Source organism: Talpa europaea, assembly GCF_964194135.1.
Source record: "Talpa europaea genome assembly, chromosome: 5".
In the NCBI taxonomy this organism is placed as follows: Eukaryota; Metazoa; Chordata; class Mammalia; order Eulipotyphla; family Talpidae; genus Talpa; species Talpa europaea.
The window spans coordinates 34,328,538-34,346,660 of record NC_140071.1 but is presented as its reverse complement, the minus strand read 5'-3'; the positions used below and the strand labels follow the sequence as shown (position 1 = coordinate 34,346,660).

Genomic DNA, 18,123 nt, shown 5'->3' with positions numbered 1-18,123 from the left:
AACTAGTGTTAATGTCATTGTGAAAAAGTGTTTATATTTAAATCAAAGGTGTTTAAAAAATATTATTTTTGCACCTCTTTATCTTCATAGTTTAAGGATTAGAAAGGCATTTTTAAACACTAAGGCAAAACACTCTTAAGATTTGTATGCCTTGTTATATTTTTATGGGAATGTAATATAATAGAAGTGATAATATAAAACAATATTCATACTTTTTACCTTTTTTTTTTGAGGTAACTCTGGTTAACAGCATTGTTTGTGTTTTAGACAGAGGATTTTCCTTTCTGGTTGTTATTACTAACCACACCCACAGTTCATCGCCTTAGTCCAATGTGCTCCTACCTCGTTCTTGTGTCTCCCTTTTTCCTCTCTCCCTGTGGTAGCCTCAGTTATATTCAGATTTCTAGGGTTTGTGTTAGACTGAATTTATCTGACCTTTTCTTTGGTTTTCCCATATACCACATAGGAGGATAGATATTTGTTTATATTAAAACATTTGGTAGAACTCACTTGTCCTGGACTTTTGTTTCTTTGTAGACTTGATTACTATTTCATTTTTCTTGCTTGTAATTGTTCTTCCCGGGTTTTCTATTTCTTCCCTGTTCAGTCTCGCAGGTTTTTATATTTCTAAGAATTTGTCCATCTATTAAATGTTACCCAGCTTACTGCCACACAAATGTTTATGATAATCTTTTATAATCCTCTCAATTTCTGAGATATTCGTTGTAACAACTTTTTCCTTTCTGATCCCTATATATTTAAATTTTCTCCCTTCTTTTCTTTTTGAGCCTCGCTAGAGATTTGTCTGACTTGTTTATTTTTTCAAAGAACTAGCTTTTTGGTTTTGTTGATCTTTTTCACCGTCTTTGATTTCTGTTTCATTTATTTCTGCTCTAATTTTTATTATTTCTTCTGACTTTTTGTTTTGCTAGTTCTTTTTCTAGTTCCTTAAGGTGAGAGATAAGATTACTTATTTGAGGTCTTTGTTACTTGATATGGTACTGTGTTGTATACTACCATCTTAGTACTTAGTATGTAGCTTTTACTATGTTCCCATAAGTTCTGGAAGGTTATGTCCTCACTGTTGTTTGTTTCTAGGTGTTTTTTAATTTCTTTGATTTCCTCATTAACCCAGTGGTCATTCAGTAATATGTTCTTCAATCTCCACATATTAGAATTTAGTTTTTTTATACTTTCTTTTTGTTTTTTCTTTCTAGTTTTTATACCTTTATAGTAAGAGAAGATGCTTGGTGTAATTTAAATTCTCATGAATTGTTGATATTTGCCTTTTGGTCCAACATGTGGTCAGTAAGGTGAATGCCCCGTGTGTACTTGAGAAGATTGTGTATTCAGCTTTTTAGGGGTGCAGTGTATTATAAATATCTCCTGCAGCCATGTGTCTAATTCTTTGTTTAAGGCTATTATATCCTTATTTATTTTCTGTCTGCTTGATTTGTCTATTGGTGAAAGGAGGGTATTGAATTCCCTTGCCACAAATGTGATTTTTCCCAATGTTCATTTTCAGATTTACTAGTAACTGCCTTATATATCTTGATACTCCTTAGTTTGGTGCATATACATTGACAAGTGTTATGTCTTTCTGATGAATTGTTCCCTTGATCATTATATAGTACCCATCCTTATTTCTTAGTACCTTTTTTAGCTGGAAATCTGTTTTTTTTTTTTTTTTTTTCCAGATAAAAGTATGGCTGTCCCTACCTTCATTTAGGTCATCTGTAGTAGGATGGTTTTCCAACCCTTTGTTCTGAGTCTGCGTTTATCTCTGAAGTTTCAGGTGCATTTACAGGAGACAGCAGAAACTTGGATTCTGTTTTTTTATCCAACTTGTGTTAATTGATGAGTTCTGATTATATTTAGTGTGATTATTGGTATGTGAAAGTCTACTGCCATTTTGGCCGTAATTTTATGGTTCTGTCTATTTGCTTGTTCAGTTGTTTGTTTGTTTGTTGTGGATGTTCTTTTTTATTAAGATATGAGAGCTCCTTTTAGTATTCTTGGAGGAGGGAAATCTAATGTTGACAACTCCTTCAGCTCCTGTTTGTCTGAGAATGCCTTTTCCCCCCTCCATCTAATCTGAAGGAGAGCCTTACAGGATGAAGGCTGGAGTAATCTTGGCTGGAATAAGCTTGGTTTGTTTTTATCTTTAAGTATTTTGTTTTTATTTTTATTTAAAGATTTATTTTTATTTAGTTATACATACAAGAATTGGGGTGTAGGCCAGAGGTGCAGAGGGTGAGAGGATTCACCAGAGACAAAATGGGAAGCAGAACAGGTGGATCTACTGAAATACACTGTTCAGGGGAGCAGCAGGCGAGCAGCACGAGAGACAGGAGAGGTCTGCTGCACCATGTGGGTCACCTCTCTGGCCGGGAATGGAACTCATGCTGCATGGCTGGTGATAGCCTGATAGCACTGAGACTTTAACCCCTGTGCCACCAGGGAGGCCCCCTTTAAGTATTTTGATTATGTCATTCCACTCTTTCACTGCCCAGATTGTTTCCTTAGAGAAGTGAGATGCAAGCTTGATAGGGTTCCTTTATAGGTTCTGCTTTTTCCCCATAGCCAGCTTCAATATTCTTTGTTTTTTGAGTTGTTAAAAATTTCACTCTTCTATGTTTTGTCATAGGTTTCATTGTGTTTTTGTTATCTGGTATCCTTTTTGCTTCATAGACTTGTGTATTTATTTCCTGAAACAGGGGCAGACAGGGCCAAAGGGCAACAAGGCAGGAGGCTGGATGGAAAGATGGAACAGCCACCCACCTGCCGGGGCTTTGAAATGAGAGCCACCAGAAAGCCCCAAAAGGCCAAAAATCAAGGCTCTAGCCTAACAAAGGACAGTGCCCAGTAAGAGGACAGGTTCACTGTGGGTTCTCATCCATGCACACACACAATTGCAAGAAAACTCAGCTCCAGGAACAGTAACCATGGGTTTATTTTACAAATGGGGAAAAGAACTTAACTATCCACAGATGCCCTGGCAACCGCCACTTCCCACGCTTACTCTTTGTTTCCCTAAGTTAAATTTCCTTTGTATCTCTTCTCTCACACTTAATCAACACTGGTCCCTGGTGATTGTGAGGTACTCCAATTTTGTCCCACATTAATCCTCTGATCCTCTGATTACACTGCCTAGCTGGACCTCTTAGTTTATTCTCCCTAGAGCAAAGCAGAAAACTTCCTCTGATGCCATCTTCCTATTGAGCCTTCCGATAGTCATACTTTTAATATTAATGTTTTTAAAACTGATCTCTATACATTCCAAGTTAGGCAAAAGTATTTAATATAATTTAATAATTGCAACTTGAATCGAAGTATTTCTAAGCTTCCATTCATATTGTTTTTCAGGTGCTTTTTGGGGAAATGCCATTTAGAGAATTGTAAAGATTAATCAGTATAGATAAATAGGAGTGACTAAATCTTTTATAGTCACATATTTCTGTTAACAGAAATATATATTTCTGTTAAAGAACTCATTGCCTTACTAAAGCACTAGATATGATTGGATAAAGTCATCTTAAATGTTTGTTATAATATATCCATATATAAGTCCCTGGAATTATTTTATTACCCGTTTTTTCATATATGTAGATAAATAGATAAGAGGGGGCAAAGAAGGAAGGGGAGAAAGAGGGAGTTTGCCAGGGTTCTCAAGAATACATTATGGCATGCATGCATTGGCATAACCTGTATTTTTTTTTAGAAATTTTTCTCTTTTTTTTTTTAATTAATTTATTTATTTATACAAGCACTGGGTACAGTCAGAAGCGCGGGAGGGTGAGAGAGTCACCAGAGCCAGAGTGGGGAACAGAACAGGCAGAAGGACCGAAGTACACTGCTGAGGGGAGCAGCGGGCGAAGCAGGAGAGGTCTGCATGCCATGTGGGACCCTCCCCGGCGGCTGGGGATTGAACCAGCACTGCAGAGGCTGTGGGCAGCTTCGCAGCCCAGCACTCTACCACTGCGCCACCAGGGGAGGCCCATAACCTGTAATTTAAATGCCCTAAATTTTGCTTTAACAAGTACTCAATATAAACATTGATAGAAAGCCAATGTTTTTATACATTTTAGTATTTTTTTCCCTCCTAATGTTAGGTCTTCAAACATGAATTAGCTTACTTACTGACTGGAATTCTTGGCGCAGCAATAGATTATTGGATCTTCCTTGGTCTTAAGATGGGTAGAAATGTGATGCGACACATGTCTGATGACTTAGGAAGCTATGTTTCCCTTTCATGTGATGGTAAGTTCATGCTATATTTTCCTTAGATCTATTAATAGAAATTAGTTTTGAATTTCATATAATGTATATTTATATGAAACTTTCCTTAAAATAGTTGCAGATATGAATACATATATACACATATATACTCAAGTGTATATACACACACATATAGACAATATAAAGAAGAAGGTGAAAATTACCCATAATGAATGTTCTCGTGCAGATAACCACTGTTAAGTTTTGATATATTTCCTTCTAGTATTTCTAAGGATTTTAACTTTATATATAACTATCCATATTTTCTTCTCAACGTTACATGAGCTACACACACACACACACACATCAATTATTCAAAAACATTATTTTGATGATTTTATGAAAATCTAATTTTATATTGCAGTATCGAATAACACCTGGAAATAAATTAATATATATTTATGTGTAATGTTATAAGTGTTTTCCTTAATCCTACAACTAAAAATTATAATTAAATACCTATGAAAGAAAACATTTAACTAGACATTAAAAATTTATTCTCTTTTTTGTTGGAGAGATAGTTTTGCTTTTTGTTTATGGTATTTTAGATTCTGATAAGGTCACAACTATTTTCAGTATCTTTAATACTTAGAATCATTTAAGTAGGAAGGATTGTCTGTCTCTAATCTTATCTGTACCATATGAACAGTTGTTTCTTTTTTCAAAGTCTCTTTTTGAGTTAATATCAAATGATATTAAAAATGAAATTCATTGAATCAGAATACTTACCATGTTAGAAAGCCACTTGCATTAACTTGGGTTATATCACTGGTTAAAGTATTTTCCTCATGTTCCTGTTGCTGTGTAATTTCTCTTATTGTAACATAAAAAGATGCTACTATCTCTTTTCTATTAAGGTGGGTGATTTAACAATGAGCATGGCTGAAGCAAATAGAAGTCATTTATATGTATAATTTTCTTACTCTTCCTCCTCCACCACCCATTATCTCCTTTAATTTTACAGTTTAAAATAAGTTGGAGTAGGAATATCATTTAAGCAATATAATGACAGAACTCATTTCATGTGCCCCCCTAATTCTTTTTTGGTGCGCTCTCTCTCTCTCTCCTCCACTTTCCCACCCCTTCTTTTCTCTGTCTGTAATCCTGAATTCCTAAAATGAAACTATTTTAAACCAGATGAGCTTTTCTTGTGTGGCCCTCTAATATGAAAAATGGTTTTCTATACTTAAGATTATTGTAGACGGCCAGATAATTATTTTGTTTTATTACATATAGATGCTTTTCAGTGCATCTTGGTTTTATTTAAAATAAGTTCTTGAATATGCTGCCAATCACCTTAATACTTTGAAGAAAGATTATGGAATAGAAATCCAGGTTATAACTGGGTTCAGGATTTGTTCCATGATGCCCTCTGCAAGAGAGAGAGGTCTCTTTTCACACTACTGAAGTTAGAAGATTTTTATCTAAAGCATTTTATCTCCTTTTTTTTTTTTTCCTCTTTCTTTGAGCTCAGGGGTGATTACTGTTCCTTTTGTGGAGTGGCTGTCCTTTGTTGTATGACTTTTAAACATTTCTTAGCTCAAATTCAATCTTCCTTCAGAACCCTTATCATTTCTGTCCTTCCATTTCCACTAGGTAGTAGTTTTGTTTTGTTTTCTGTTTTAGAAACAGTAAAAATTCTGGCATTATTTGCTAGAATGAGAACTAAAAATTCAGTAAAAGGATTCTCTGTTTTTATTCCATATTGAAATCTCGTTGAGTTTGGGAAACCAAGATAGCATTAGCAGTGGCTTTAGAATCTGTCAGTATGTATTGTTTTTAGTATATATTGGTTACATACCTTAAGGTAGATATAACTTATCTTGTAGTACAGCCAGACACATGAAATAATGAGCCTTGTTTTAATGTTAATGTATGAGATTAACTAAATGTTTATATATCGGCTTCAGTCTCTCTTTAATTATATTTCCATTCACTTTAAAGCTAGGTATCACATCATTATTCAGTTACTCCATTTTCTTTTTTTTTTAAAGATTTATTTTATTATTTATACATACAAGAACTGGGGTGGGCCAGAGGTGCGGTGGTGAGAGGATTCACCATAGACAGAGTGGGGAGCAGAACAGGTGGATCAACTGAAACACAGTGCTGAGGGGAGCAGTGGTTGAGGTAGCAGAGGTCTGCTGTGCCATGTGGGTTAGTTCCCTGGCCAGGGATTGAACTCATGCAGCTGCAGCAATGGCTGGTGATAGCTTGATATCACTGAGACTTTAACCCCTGCATCACCATGGAGGCCCGCAGTTACTCCATTTTCACATGATAAATTAAAGCCCAACAAATTTGAGCCTGTGACTGACTTAAACTAAAACTAAACTCTAATGTTACCATTATAATCCTGATGACAAACTGAGGGATTATAGGATCTATGTTTGATCACTAATATTTAAAACTCCACATCACTATGCTAACTGTATATTATATATAGTCATATATTTAACTGTATATACAATATAGTTAACTATGGCTAGTTAAATGTGTCAGTTATATTTGTTTGACAAGTGTGTTTAAGCCTTTCTTTACTCTTCTCAACATATATACACAACTGGTTCCTTGGGCTTCCAGTTAGGCTATTAGGCAGATTTTTTAAAACTTTATATCTATTTCTAAAAATGGTTGGAATTTATATCTACCTAATTTTTTTGCTGTTAGTATAGCTTAATTTTAACCTTTGTCAGGAGACAGAAATCAAGTGAACAAATTACCTTTAAAAAAGCAGCAGCTTTTCTGCAGCTAATATGTAAGATTTATTTTTGTATTGTGGAGCTTGCAGAGTTATGCGCTTAACCATACAAGTCAACCAGATGTTGTAATACTGTCTTTTTGTCAATATTTTGATATTTTAATGAAGAGCAATTTCTTTTACTCCGTGGATACTCCCTTTTTAAACTTATTAAATATTTCTTTACATCATTCTTCAGCTCAGTACTATATTTTGCTTTTCCTAAGTACAGATGTTGTCATTTGGCTATTACATAACTTCCAGTTGATGATATTGGTCCATATTTCTCATTTATGGCGAACTGGATCTTTTGGTTTTTCTTAATTTATAAGGTATAAAATTAATTCTGTGACTTTACTCATTCATATTTTTGTTTAGTAAATTGTTAGTTTTTAACTGTTTGGTAGGAAATTGTCCTTTTATTCCTTTCTATTTTTTAAAATCAGGTGATCTGAAATTTCTCTTTTATATCTGATTAAAATGTATTAACTTAAAGAAAGGGTTAACAGACTTTTTTGTAAAATACCAGATAGTAGATATCTTTGGCTTTGCAGTCTCCATATGCTCTGTCCCAGCCACTCAATTCTGTGATTATAGTAAGAAAAATAGCCATACACAATACTTAAATGCATATGTGTTCCCATAAAGCTTTATTCATTAAAATATCAATGCATAGTTTGCCAATCCCTAATATGAACTTTTCTCTTGTTTTTCACTGAGAAAGAAAACATGTCATCAAAATCTACAATAATTTTTTTTTAGTATTATCTTACATTTTAAATAACATTAAAAAAGCCTCTTTTGCCATTCACAGACTACTTCATTATCTTTTCCTGATAAATAGTTGCTCCATACCTTAATTTGCTTTAAAAAAAAAAAAAGAGTAATCTCTATATTAATCTCTCTCCATGCTTCAGACCTCTTCCATAATTATAAGTTTTTATAATTTTATAAATTTTCTCAGTCAAATGTTTCTAGTCCCTTCATTTAATCAACAAAATTTTATTAACACTCTACCAGGCATTGAGCTAACACTTTGTATGTAGTAGATTAGTGATACAAAACATAGCCTTTTATTTTTTGGAGAATTCACTGGGAGAAGCAGACTGTAATTAAGATAATGTAAATACATCATTTACAAATGCTAAAGTGCCAAACAATAAAAGCTAGATATTGGATGGGTAAACTTACTTTCTATTTTGTGAATAGGGCAAGCAGAACCTGAAGGCTAAGTGGGGATTTGGCAGAGTCAGGAAAGAGTGCTCAGGCATAAGAAACATCTACATAGACTATGGGATAGGAAAGAGCTGGGTGTATTTGACGTGTTCTGGAATCTGACATATGGCAAGCAGCAAAGAGAAGCGTGGCAAGAACAAAACCAAAAAGTGGGTAGAAGAGTTTGTGTGGGAATTTGTAAGCCATGATATGATAGGAGTTTGAAGTCATTTTACCAAGGGAGTAGCATGATCTGATTTAGCATATTTCAAAAATCATCCTTGTTTGACTCTCTGGAATTATTATTGTCTGCCTTCCATTGATTCATTCATTCATTCATCTATCAAATATTAAATATTCTGTGCAAATTAATGACCTTATAAGTTAGAGAACTATAAAAATGGTCCTGCCCTTAATGATCTTACAGTCTGGGGGCTAAGTTTCTCTTATTCTCTTGTTCATCTATTATTTATCGCTCCCTTTGAATCTGTTACCTAGTAATATGTGAATCCATTATAGTTTTTATTTCCAATTATTCTAGATGAATAACTCTATTTAAAAGTTCCAAATCAACTCAAGACCCATCACTGCAAATTAAATACATGTGTGCCCATTTAAAAACAAATTAAATACACCAATTAAAAACAGAGATTGTCAGAGTGAATCAAAACATAAGACTCAACTATATGTTTTCTACAAGAACCCTGCTTTGAATATAAAGACACAATAGATTAAAAGTGAAGAGATGGAGAAAAATGTACCATGTTACAGATATAACATATAACATGCTAGTCAAAAGAAAACTAAGGTAGCTGTGTTAATTTCTAACAGAGCAGGTTTTCGGAGCAAGGAACATTATCAGGGATAAAGAATGACTTTACATAATGATAAAGGGGACAATTCCCCAAGAAAATACATAAAAATCATTAATAAAATATACAAGCTTAGTTTTTTAAGTCGCTTATCAAAAATCTCAAATCTTGCAACTGAATCATAGTTATTCTAGTCTACTAGAACACTTAGTGTTTCAGGAGCAAACAAAAATCTTAATGAGAGAAATATAGAATTACTCAAGCCTCAAATTATTTCTGGAAATGAATTTTTTAATATGTCCATTACTCTTTATCTAACCTTTCAGGCTAAATAAATTTGAGAATTCAGGGGTTTTATATTTTAGAAAAGTAATATGGTGCACATACCGTATATTATTACATCACCAATAGCATGTGTTGTCAATCTGAAGTTAAATGTACAAGCAGTCACACTAAGTGGGACAAGAACAGTTGTGTCACAGTTTGGTTAATAAATAAATTGTGAAAATACTTGCATACATACATGTATTGAATATATACAGGCCACTGTTTTCCAAAGGCACAGCCCTGTTGTGAAATTTCTAACATTAATTACAAAGTATAGTAATAGATAAAATCCCTTGTCTGTCTATTCATATATCACCTCTCTCTGCATGTGAGTGTGCATATTTTTAGGGTTTTTATTTAAAATGATAAAAAATAATGATTGTTTTTCAAATGAAAGAACATGTGCCATAAACACATTTCTCTTGAAAGGCAAGGATTGGGAATATAATCTAATTTTTTGTGGTTTAAAATTATGTGGGTGAATCTTACTGGTATAGAAATCATTATTTGAATGAATAAAATCCACAGAGGAAATAGGCTATAGAAAGAAATTTTATGGAGTGTAACAAGTTATATTTACATATCTTGTTTTCTACAGACTTTTCTTCACAGGAATTAGAGATTTTCATTTGTTCCTTTTCCTCCTCTTGGCTCCAAATGTTTGTTGCAGAGGCAGTCTTTAAAAAGTTGTGTTTGCAGAGTTCCATCAGTATTTCTTCTGAGCCACTCTCTCTTCAAAAAATGGTAAACACCAATTTATTCTAGTTCTTTTAATCTCCAAGAAGTTTGTTCATAAATTCAATTGTAAAATATTCTTAGTTATTTGGACAGAACATATCAGTTCACAGACCATTCATATTTTATGTGGCAAAATATGTATACCTCAAAAGTGGGATAACTACTAAATAGAAATGTTAATTAGTAATTTGAGAGTAATGATAGGTTGATAACCAAAAAATAATACAAGAATCTTTGTTTTCTAACCAAATACCATAGTATATGAGATTATTATTTTGAAAAGCTAGAGATCCAAAAAAATTCTTCATTGTATTTAGTGATATTTAAAAAGCAAAACTCATAAATTCCTTTTTATTCTATATAAACATATATATATCTATATAAGCTGCATTTGAGTCTGAATTTTCCAATTTTATCTTGTCTATCTTTAGTTATTAATATTTAATATTATCAGCAATTTCTTCAGCAAATGAGAAATATGCTTATTAATTGGTCAGTGTGAAATTCTGTTTTGTAAAAATCCTTATCCTTAATGACTTGTGCACTTCTTCTTATTCCATTTATTCTAAACTTGTTTTCTATCAAAGGTATGCATTACCAAAGTGAAATCACAAGATATCAGATATATATAAATCAGAAATATTAAATAATAAAAATGGTCATAACAAGGTAGACATAAGACTAAACAAAATAGCTTCTCTAAATGAGCATTAAAATTGAATTAGAAAAAATAATTATTTTCAAGAAGATATTTTTCTTCTTGTTCATATGACATGAAGCTAACATCTTTCTCTAATATTTTAGCATGTTCAGATGAGACAGATTGGCAAATAAAGTGATAAACCCAAGAAAATATGACCAAACTTAACGGTGAAATGAATCAAGAAGTCTTTTTTACTGCTTTGCATGTATTTTTTTTTTTTAAGTGAGGTAATATGGTTTACAACATATATTTGATTCAGAGGTATAGGTTCATACTTCTTCAGAGATATGTCACCATACCATACCATCCCAAATGCCAAGGAACTCATAATCCATTGCGTTCCCTCCCTACCTTCTTCTCCACCTTCTTTTACCCCTCTGGTAATTAAGAAAGCAATGTAATATTATTTTGCAACAGGTATATTCCTATTTGCCAGCTTTGGGGAAAACTGGTGTGTATGGGATTGGAAAGATGCAAATACCAAAGAAAACAGGACAGCGGCCTTGTCTTGAATCTCAGAGGGCCTTACTGATGCTGAATGGTGCTAAACAGAAACAATTTGAAGGACTGCCAGACTTATCGTAAGTGATTTGTATAGCAAATGTGCCCTGTTTTAGAGTCTTTCTGACACATTTCTTGAATGTTAGAGTTACCTATTATGTCTGAATTATACTGATCAGTAGAAAACCCAGATTAGACCTATTAATATACATGATTAACATGTTGACTTTGTTAAATTCAAGGTACATGCTTTCTATATATGACAATTAAATACTTTCAAAAGAAATAATACTGTTCATCAAATTATTGTTCCACGCAATTTTGGGCCTGTGGTATAAATTACTACTTGTATATAATAAGGATGGGATTTCAGAATGCATGGTGATATGAGTTAATCTGAGTTGTCATAGTATCTTCCCCCAAATGAGAAACCTCCTCTGAAAGCATGCTATATGAAATTCAGAAATTCTGAAATGTTTTTAGGAAGAATAGGATCAGAATATGAAAATAAGAATGAAATAGGAACCCACATTATGATCTTAGATTTTTGCTTTTTTCTATCTGCTAAATGTGGTTTGCATCATCTCTTTCTCATCACCTGACAATCCATTGATAAACTTTTCAGAAGGCAGCTGGGGATGTGAGGTTCATGAAATGAAATTAATGCATTAAAATTTGTTTCTATATACTTGAAATAAATTTTTAAAAAGTAGACAACAGTAAAGAGTTCAGTGAATTAGGAGATTTAAATTGAAAGTTGTTTTTTTTTTTAATACACGCCACCCAATGTATATTGCCATGTGTTGGAAAACAAGCTTTCATTATTTCATACTGTATTTTCAGAGAGCTGAACCTGGCTAAATGTTCCTCATCATTAAAAAGACTGAAAAAGAAGTCAGAAGGAGAATTGTCATGTTCCAAGGAAAACTGTCCCTCTTTAGTTACAAAGATGAATTTTCACAAGACTAATCTAAAAGGTATTCCAAATATCTGAATTAATTTATGCTAGGAACTTTGCCTTAGTATTTGTCTTAGTATTTGCAACTTTTACATTCTGATCCTAATGAATACTTTGAACTTAAATATTGGACGAGGTCCGGGATATACTTTCCTGGATAGTATATTATTTTTTGAACTGTCATTTATGCAAAGAAAGTGATCATGTAATACCCAGTATAATAGAATATTTCTCCCCTTCATTCCTCCATCTGCCCCACCTCTCTGTATGTTAAACATAATGCGTAGTTGTAAAGAGTTCATTCCAGACTTGCCCACCTTACTTTTCTATTCCACCTCTACCTGTTCTGCTTACATCAGTGTCTTCTGATTTGAAAGTATAATTCAGTCTTCATCTCTTTCAGTCCTAGACATTTTGTGAACAAAGAATGAGGAATAGGCTATGTTACATAGCTGTGTTAAGCATATGGACTCTTTTCTTCCAGGCATTGAGCCCAGACTATGAAATGTGTTTGGCTTTTGGTTCTAACTATACTGGAACCTAAGTACCCAGAGGATGGAGAAACAAGAAGAGCATTGTAATAATACTCTCTGGTACTTCTTTTACTTAGGCATCTTTTAACACAAAAATAAAAATTACTTTTTCAAGAGTCTGTGCCTCACCCAAGTAAATTGCTGAGTCTCTTGTTTATGAGCTCTATCACATTTGTAATACAAATATCATTATGACATCAGGGGAAAACTAACAGTGAAGCTTTCATTAATCTTTCAACCTAAGTTCATAATTGCATATCACAAATTCAAAATAGCTGCCCATTTGGCTCAAAATGTAAAAAAAAAAAAAATGTATTAAATGAGAGCTCAGGTATTTAACTTTACAAAATAATGTCCTTTTTGTTATTTGTGTTATAAAGTAAGTAAGATAAATGTAATGACTTCGGTCTGAACAGCAGAACAAGGAGGGAAGAAGAAAATTGAGAAATAGAGAAAAACTTAAAAAGGTTTCCGATGCATGTAAAAGAAATATTTTGGTAAAGTTAAAGATAATTTGAAAAAATGAACACTGTAAAATGTGCTACTTACAGAAAGAAGAATTTGATTCACTATTTCATTTGTTTTCTTAGCAATACAGATTCTGTTTTTTTAATTTCCCTTATATCAAGTAAGACTTACCTTAATAATCTTGGTTGCAACAGAGATGGATATAGGGAGTTTTAGCCAATAGACACTAATTGCATCTCTCTTAGAAAAAACTTTGACATTCTGTTTGTCACTCTTGTTCAGCTTTAAATGGTACTAGGGATTTTTTTCTGTGGTGTGTGTGTGTTTATATTAAGATTCCCCCATTTCTCCATCTCTATACTGCTGTAGCCAAGCCAGACAGCCTATTGAGAAGCAGCAAACCATCTGTTAATGGATTTGAAGTTCTGAATTATACTTGAGTGTGTAGAGGCACTCGTGCTTAGCCAGAAACATTCATTTGAATTAAGCTATAAATGCTGTATAAAAAGGAGCCCTACATTTAACATAGGTTCATGAATAAATTTAAGAGAGGGCAATTGCATTCTAAACTTTTATTACTGTAAAACCTAGTATTTTTGGTGTTCTCTGATCATTTGGGGGTTTTATAGCAGGAATGAAGCTTTAAACCTTGAACTAGAGGAAGACAATGCTTGTGTTAAACGTTTTGCAGTAGAATTTCATTGCTGAATTGCTGATAGAACAGAAGCTCTATGATTTGGTGGGGTTCCCTCCCCCATCTTTTTTTTTTTTTCAATGTGAGAAATGTTTAAGCCAGTCAAAAGGAAAACTCAATAAATAATTTTCTGGCATGTGACCAGATCTCCTAGTTCATGCCCTTTGATTATTTTCTTTACTTGATATCTTGTCTTCTCTGGAATAATCTATTAATTTTTTATGGCAGGAGAAACAGCCCTCCATAGAGCTTGCATAAATAACCAAGTGGAGAAATTGATTCTTCTTCTCTCTTTGCCAGGAATAGACATCAATGTTAAAGGTAAGTTGTAAATCTCTGTGGTCTAATAGTGTCTTTGTATTTGTGATATTAAACAGTTTTATGTCAACATTAAGAAAAATCATTAAAGTATATTTACTTAACAAATCTTTAAAATATTGCCAGCAACAAAACTGAGAAATTCGTCATACGTTGTTCTATAGCTAATAGTGCAAAAATGTTTTTTTGGTGTCTATATTTGATCAGACCCCAACATCAGTATTTTAACATTGTTTTTATTTATTTTTTCTCCAATTAAAAAAAGTATTACTTCCTACTCATTGTTATCAATGCTTTCAGTTTGTAAATAAGGCAACTAGAAAGTCATTCTAGTAAGGGGAGTAGAATATCAATAGTTCACTACTAAGTCCTACTTTTGCTGTTTTAAAACTTGCCTTGATTTCTAATTTAGACAATGCTGGCTGGACGCCTTTGCATGAAGCCTGTAACTATGGCAACACAGTGTGTGTCCAGGAAATTTTGCAGCGTTGTCCAGAGGTAGATCTGCTCACTCAAGTGGACGGGGTGACTCCTTTGCATGATGCACTGTCAAACGGACATGTAGAAATTGGCAAGCTGCTACTTCAGCATGGGGGTGAGTGCATTTATGCTAAATGGGTTTTGATAAATTATCCAGTTTTTTGATGAATCCCTCAGAGGTAGAAAGTATTTTATTCTAAAGATCTGTAAGAAAAGATGCCTTTATTTCATATTAATTAAAAAGTAAAAATAAAAAATCTCCTAGAATGTAAGCATCTTTTACTGAGTAGGGAGAAAAAGATTTTCATAATTTGATTTTATTTGTTTATTGTGTTAATAAGTTTATTTAGGCTTGTGTATGAAAGTGTGTTTTGAATTGACTTTGTTGGTTTTAAATATTAATCTTTTCACTTAAAGTGTATAATCAGCCTTTGTGAATGGCTTTGTGAATCAGCCATTTCTGAAAGCTTATTAATCAATGAATGCAAATGTTCAATTGTGACTAGTTGTATTTTTCATTCTTGTTTCATTTCCTGTGTATAACTGCTAACTAGATCAATCTTTCTTTTTATGAGTCATTTCTTTATAGACTATAAAAAAGATATCCTAGAATATCTTTCCTTCATTCACATTTTGTAGTCAATTAAGTTAAAGTAGGAGGATTTTCAAATGATGGTAGCTGTTATGCAGGGGTTTTGTGATGGAGGTAACTTGAGCTTAATATTCACCTACTGATTTTTCTGCTGAATTTTGATCTCTGCTTTCAGAGTCCCCTTCAGTGACATTCTTGTTATATCTTAATTAAATAATACATACTTTGCATCACAGTGTCAAAATTGATCCATGTTTTAAAAAGAAAAACAAAGGAAAAGTGATTACTAAAGATGTGTTTAAATTTCCTATCACTTTTATTTGTACGACTTTTAGCTTGGAATTTAAAATTATTTTCTCCTTAAATAAAGCTGTTGATTCTGCATGATAGATGATAAAAAGCATATTTTCTTTAGATGCCTTTTTATTATATATATATGTATATGTGCGTGTGTGTATGTATATATATGAAAGGCTGTATAACCTGGTAGTTATACAGTTAAGACTTTTGGTTATTTATAGTCTTCTCCTGCCCCCTAAAGGCCTTAGTGTGTCTATTTTGCTAACACCACTTCATAATAAATATATTTTTCAGTTTTTATTTTTAAGTATTGTTTATTAAATCATAATGTTTTGATTCTCTAATGTTTCATTTTTCTACTCATTTATGCATCTGACATTCCAAGCCATTATTTGGCCTTGCTTCAGATGGTCTAAGTGATACAAGAGCCATTTTTGTATTAAGCACAACTCTTTAATAGAGAATGGCATGGTAGCAATGTATGTGCATTTTTCTGGGACCCTTGGTGAAGAATAGTAAATGAATGAGTTCCTTATTCTAAGAGAGTAAATCTACCTTTACTTATATTTATCAAGGCCCTTTGGCAGTAATAAAAACTTAAGTTTGGCTTAGTCGTATTCTGGATTTGGACTTGTCAAGTGTTTTAACCATCATTGTAATAATTGTTGCTACATTCTCTCTTCACTGTGAGTCACTCAGCTTTGAGAATAGTGATTTTAAGAATTTATGTCTGTCTCTAAAACCTTTGTTTACTTTTGGTATCTTGTGTGCATAATTTTGTTGTTTTTATGACAAGAGTAATATTTACTGGGCTTTTCTGAAATATCAGCACAATGAAAAGGAACCTCATTTTGATTTATAATTATCTTTTTTCCATAAGTTATAATCATTTATCATTAATGGTTAATTTTTTTAATTAAATACATTTTATATCTAGGCCCTACGTATATCTGACCAGATTCATCTAGAGTTTTAGGAACTATAATCTATTCTGTCTCTGACAGTATGATCTGTGTTATATGGTAGAGCCTTCTAATTATGTTGTCTAGTACTAAACTCTTTATATCCCTAATAACTTTTTTATAGCAAAGTATATAAATAATTATAGGACTTAACTGACAGAGGTGCCAAGTACTCATGTACTTTGTTATGTGACCAATTACTGAGTTGTTTTTCTCCTCCTATCTCATCTTTTCCTACCTAGGAGAGATGAACTCCAGCTTTAGTACTTTCTAAGTAGATGGCTAGATGGGTTTAGCTAGAATAAATGGTTGAAATCTGAAATTTTACCCAGAGAAGTTAACAAAATTTTTGTGAGACAATACTTGTACAAAAATTGAACATAAGCAAAGACAAATAGAAAATGTATTCTCTGTGTGTACATTGTTTTGCAGTATACTTGCTATGCCATAATTGCCTATCAGAAGTGGAAAGGAGGCATTGCATTTTCCTCTTGGTGAATTGTGAAATACCTTTAAGACTCATACGGATTTTTGAATATATTTTGTTAATATCTTCTGGGATATTGAAATTATTATTGTAAGATGATGGTTTATTCATTTTTATCAAAGGTTTTTCCAATTGAGAATTAAATATATTATTTATTGAACTAAGGACATGTACTTTTAGGCAGACCCCATCAGGCAATTGATTAGAACTTTGGTTTTATTAAATGCATCTTTATTAAGAGTCAATATATATAGCCAGTTAATTATGTCAACATGAATCAGTACAAAATATGATTGTAAATAAGATCCTAGATTCTTTTTGACTTAAAAGAAGGAGAAAACAGCTGTTACATTGCCAAAATAAAAATTGTTTACTCTCAGCATTTTCTTTTCACAGGCCCGGTGCTTCTACAGCAAAGAAATGCTAAGGGAGAATTGCCCTTGGATTATGTGATATCATCTCAAGTCAAAGAAGAGCTCTTTGCTATTACAAAGATAGAAGATACAGTAGAGAACTTTCATGCACAAGCAGAGAAACATTTTCACCACCAGCAACTTGAATTTGGCTCATTTTTACTTAGTAGGATGTTGCTAAATTTTTGTTCAATTTTTGATTTATCTTCAGAGTTCCTCTTAGCTTTTAAAGGGTTAACACATCTCAATGAGCTGCTTATGGCTTGTAAAAATTATAAAGAAACCACAAGTGCTCATACTGACTGGTTATTGGATCTTTATTCCAGAAATATAAAAACATTGCAGAAGCTCCCAAATATTCTTAAGGAACTGCCGGAGAATTTAAAAGTGTGTCCTGGAGTACACACTGAAGCCTTATTGGTGACATTGGAAATGATGTGTCGGTCAGTTGCAGAGTTTTCATGATACCAAAAAGTAGGAATCAGCTGCATAACTTCTTAACAAATATTAATTTGATTTATTTACTGACAAAATTTCCGGCCTTACTAAATTTTAAAAGCATTTAAAGAACTTCTGCAGAATTGTGGTATGGGTTTTTGTTTCT

General features: G+C 32.8%; 1 protein-coding gene across 1 annotated transcript in view; it reads left to right on the top strand.

The window, feature by feature from the left end:
- The window catches only part of SLF1 (SMC5-SMC6 complex localization factor 1), a gene marked incomplete at its 5' end in the record, with an annotated part of 51,538 nt that extends 33,415 nt beyond the window's left edge, over nt 1-18,123 (top strand). The window contains 7 exon segments of the mRNA XM_084233798.1: nt 4,113-4,260; nt 9,971-10,116; nt 11,231-11,394; nt 12,158-12,291; nt 14,196-14,288; nt 14,698-14,880; nt 17,503-18,123. Coding sequence (XP_084089924.1) covers nt 4,113-4,260; nt 9,971-10,116; nt 11,231-11,394; nt 12,158-12,291; nt 14,196-14,288; nt 14,698-14,880; nt 17,503-17,984 — 1,350 coding nt within the window. The 3' untranslated portion in view covers nt 17,985-18,123.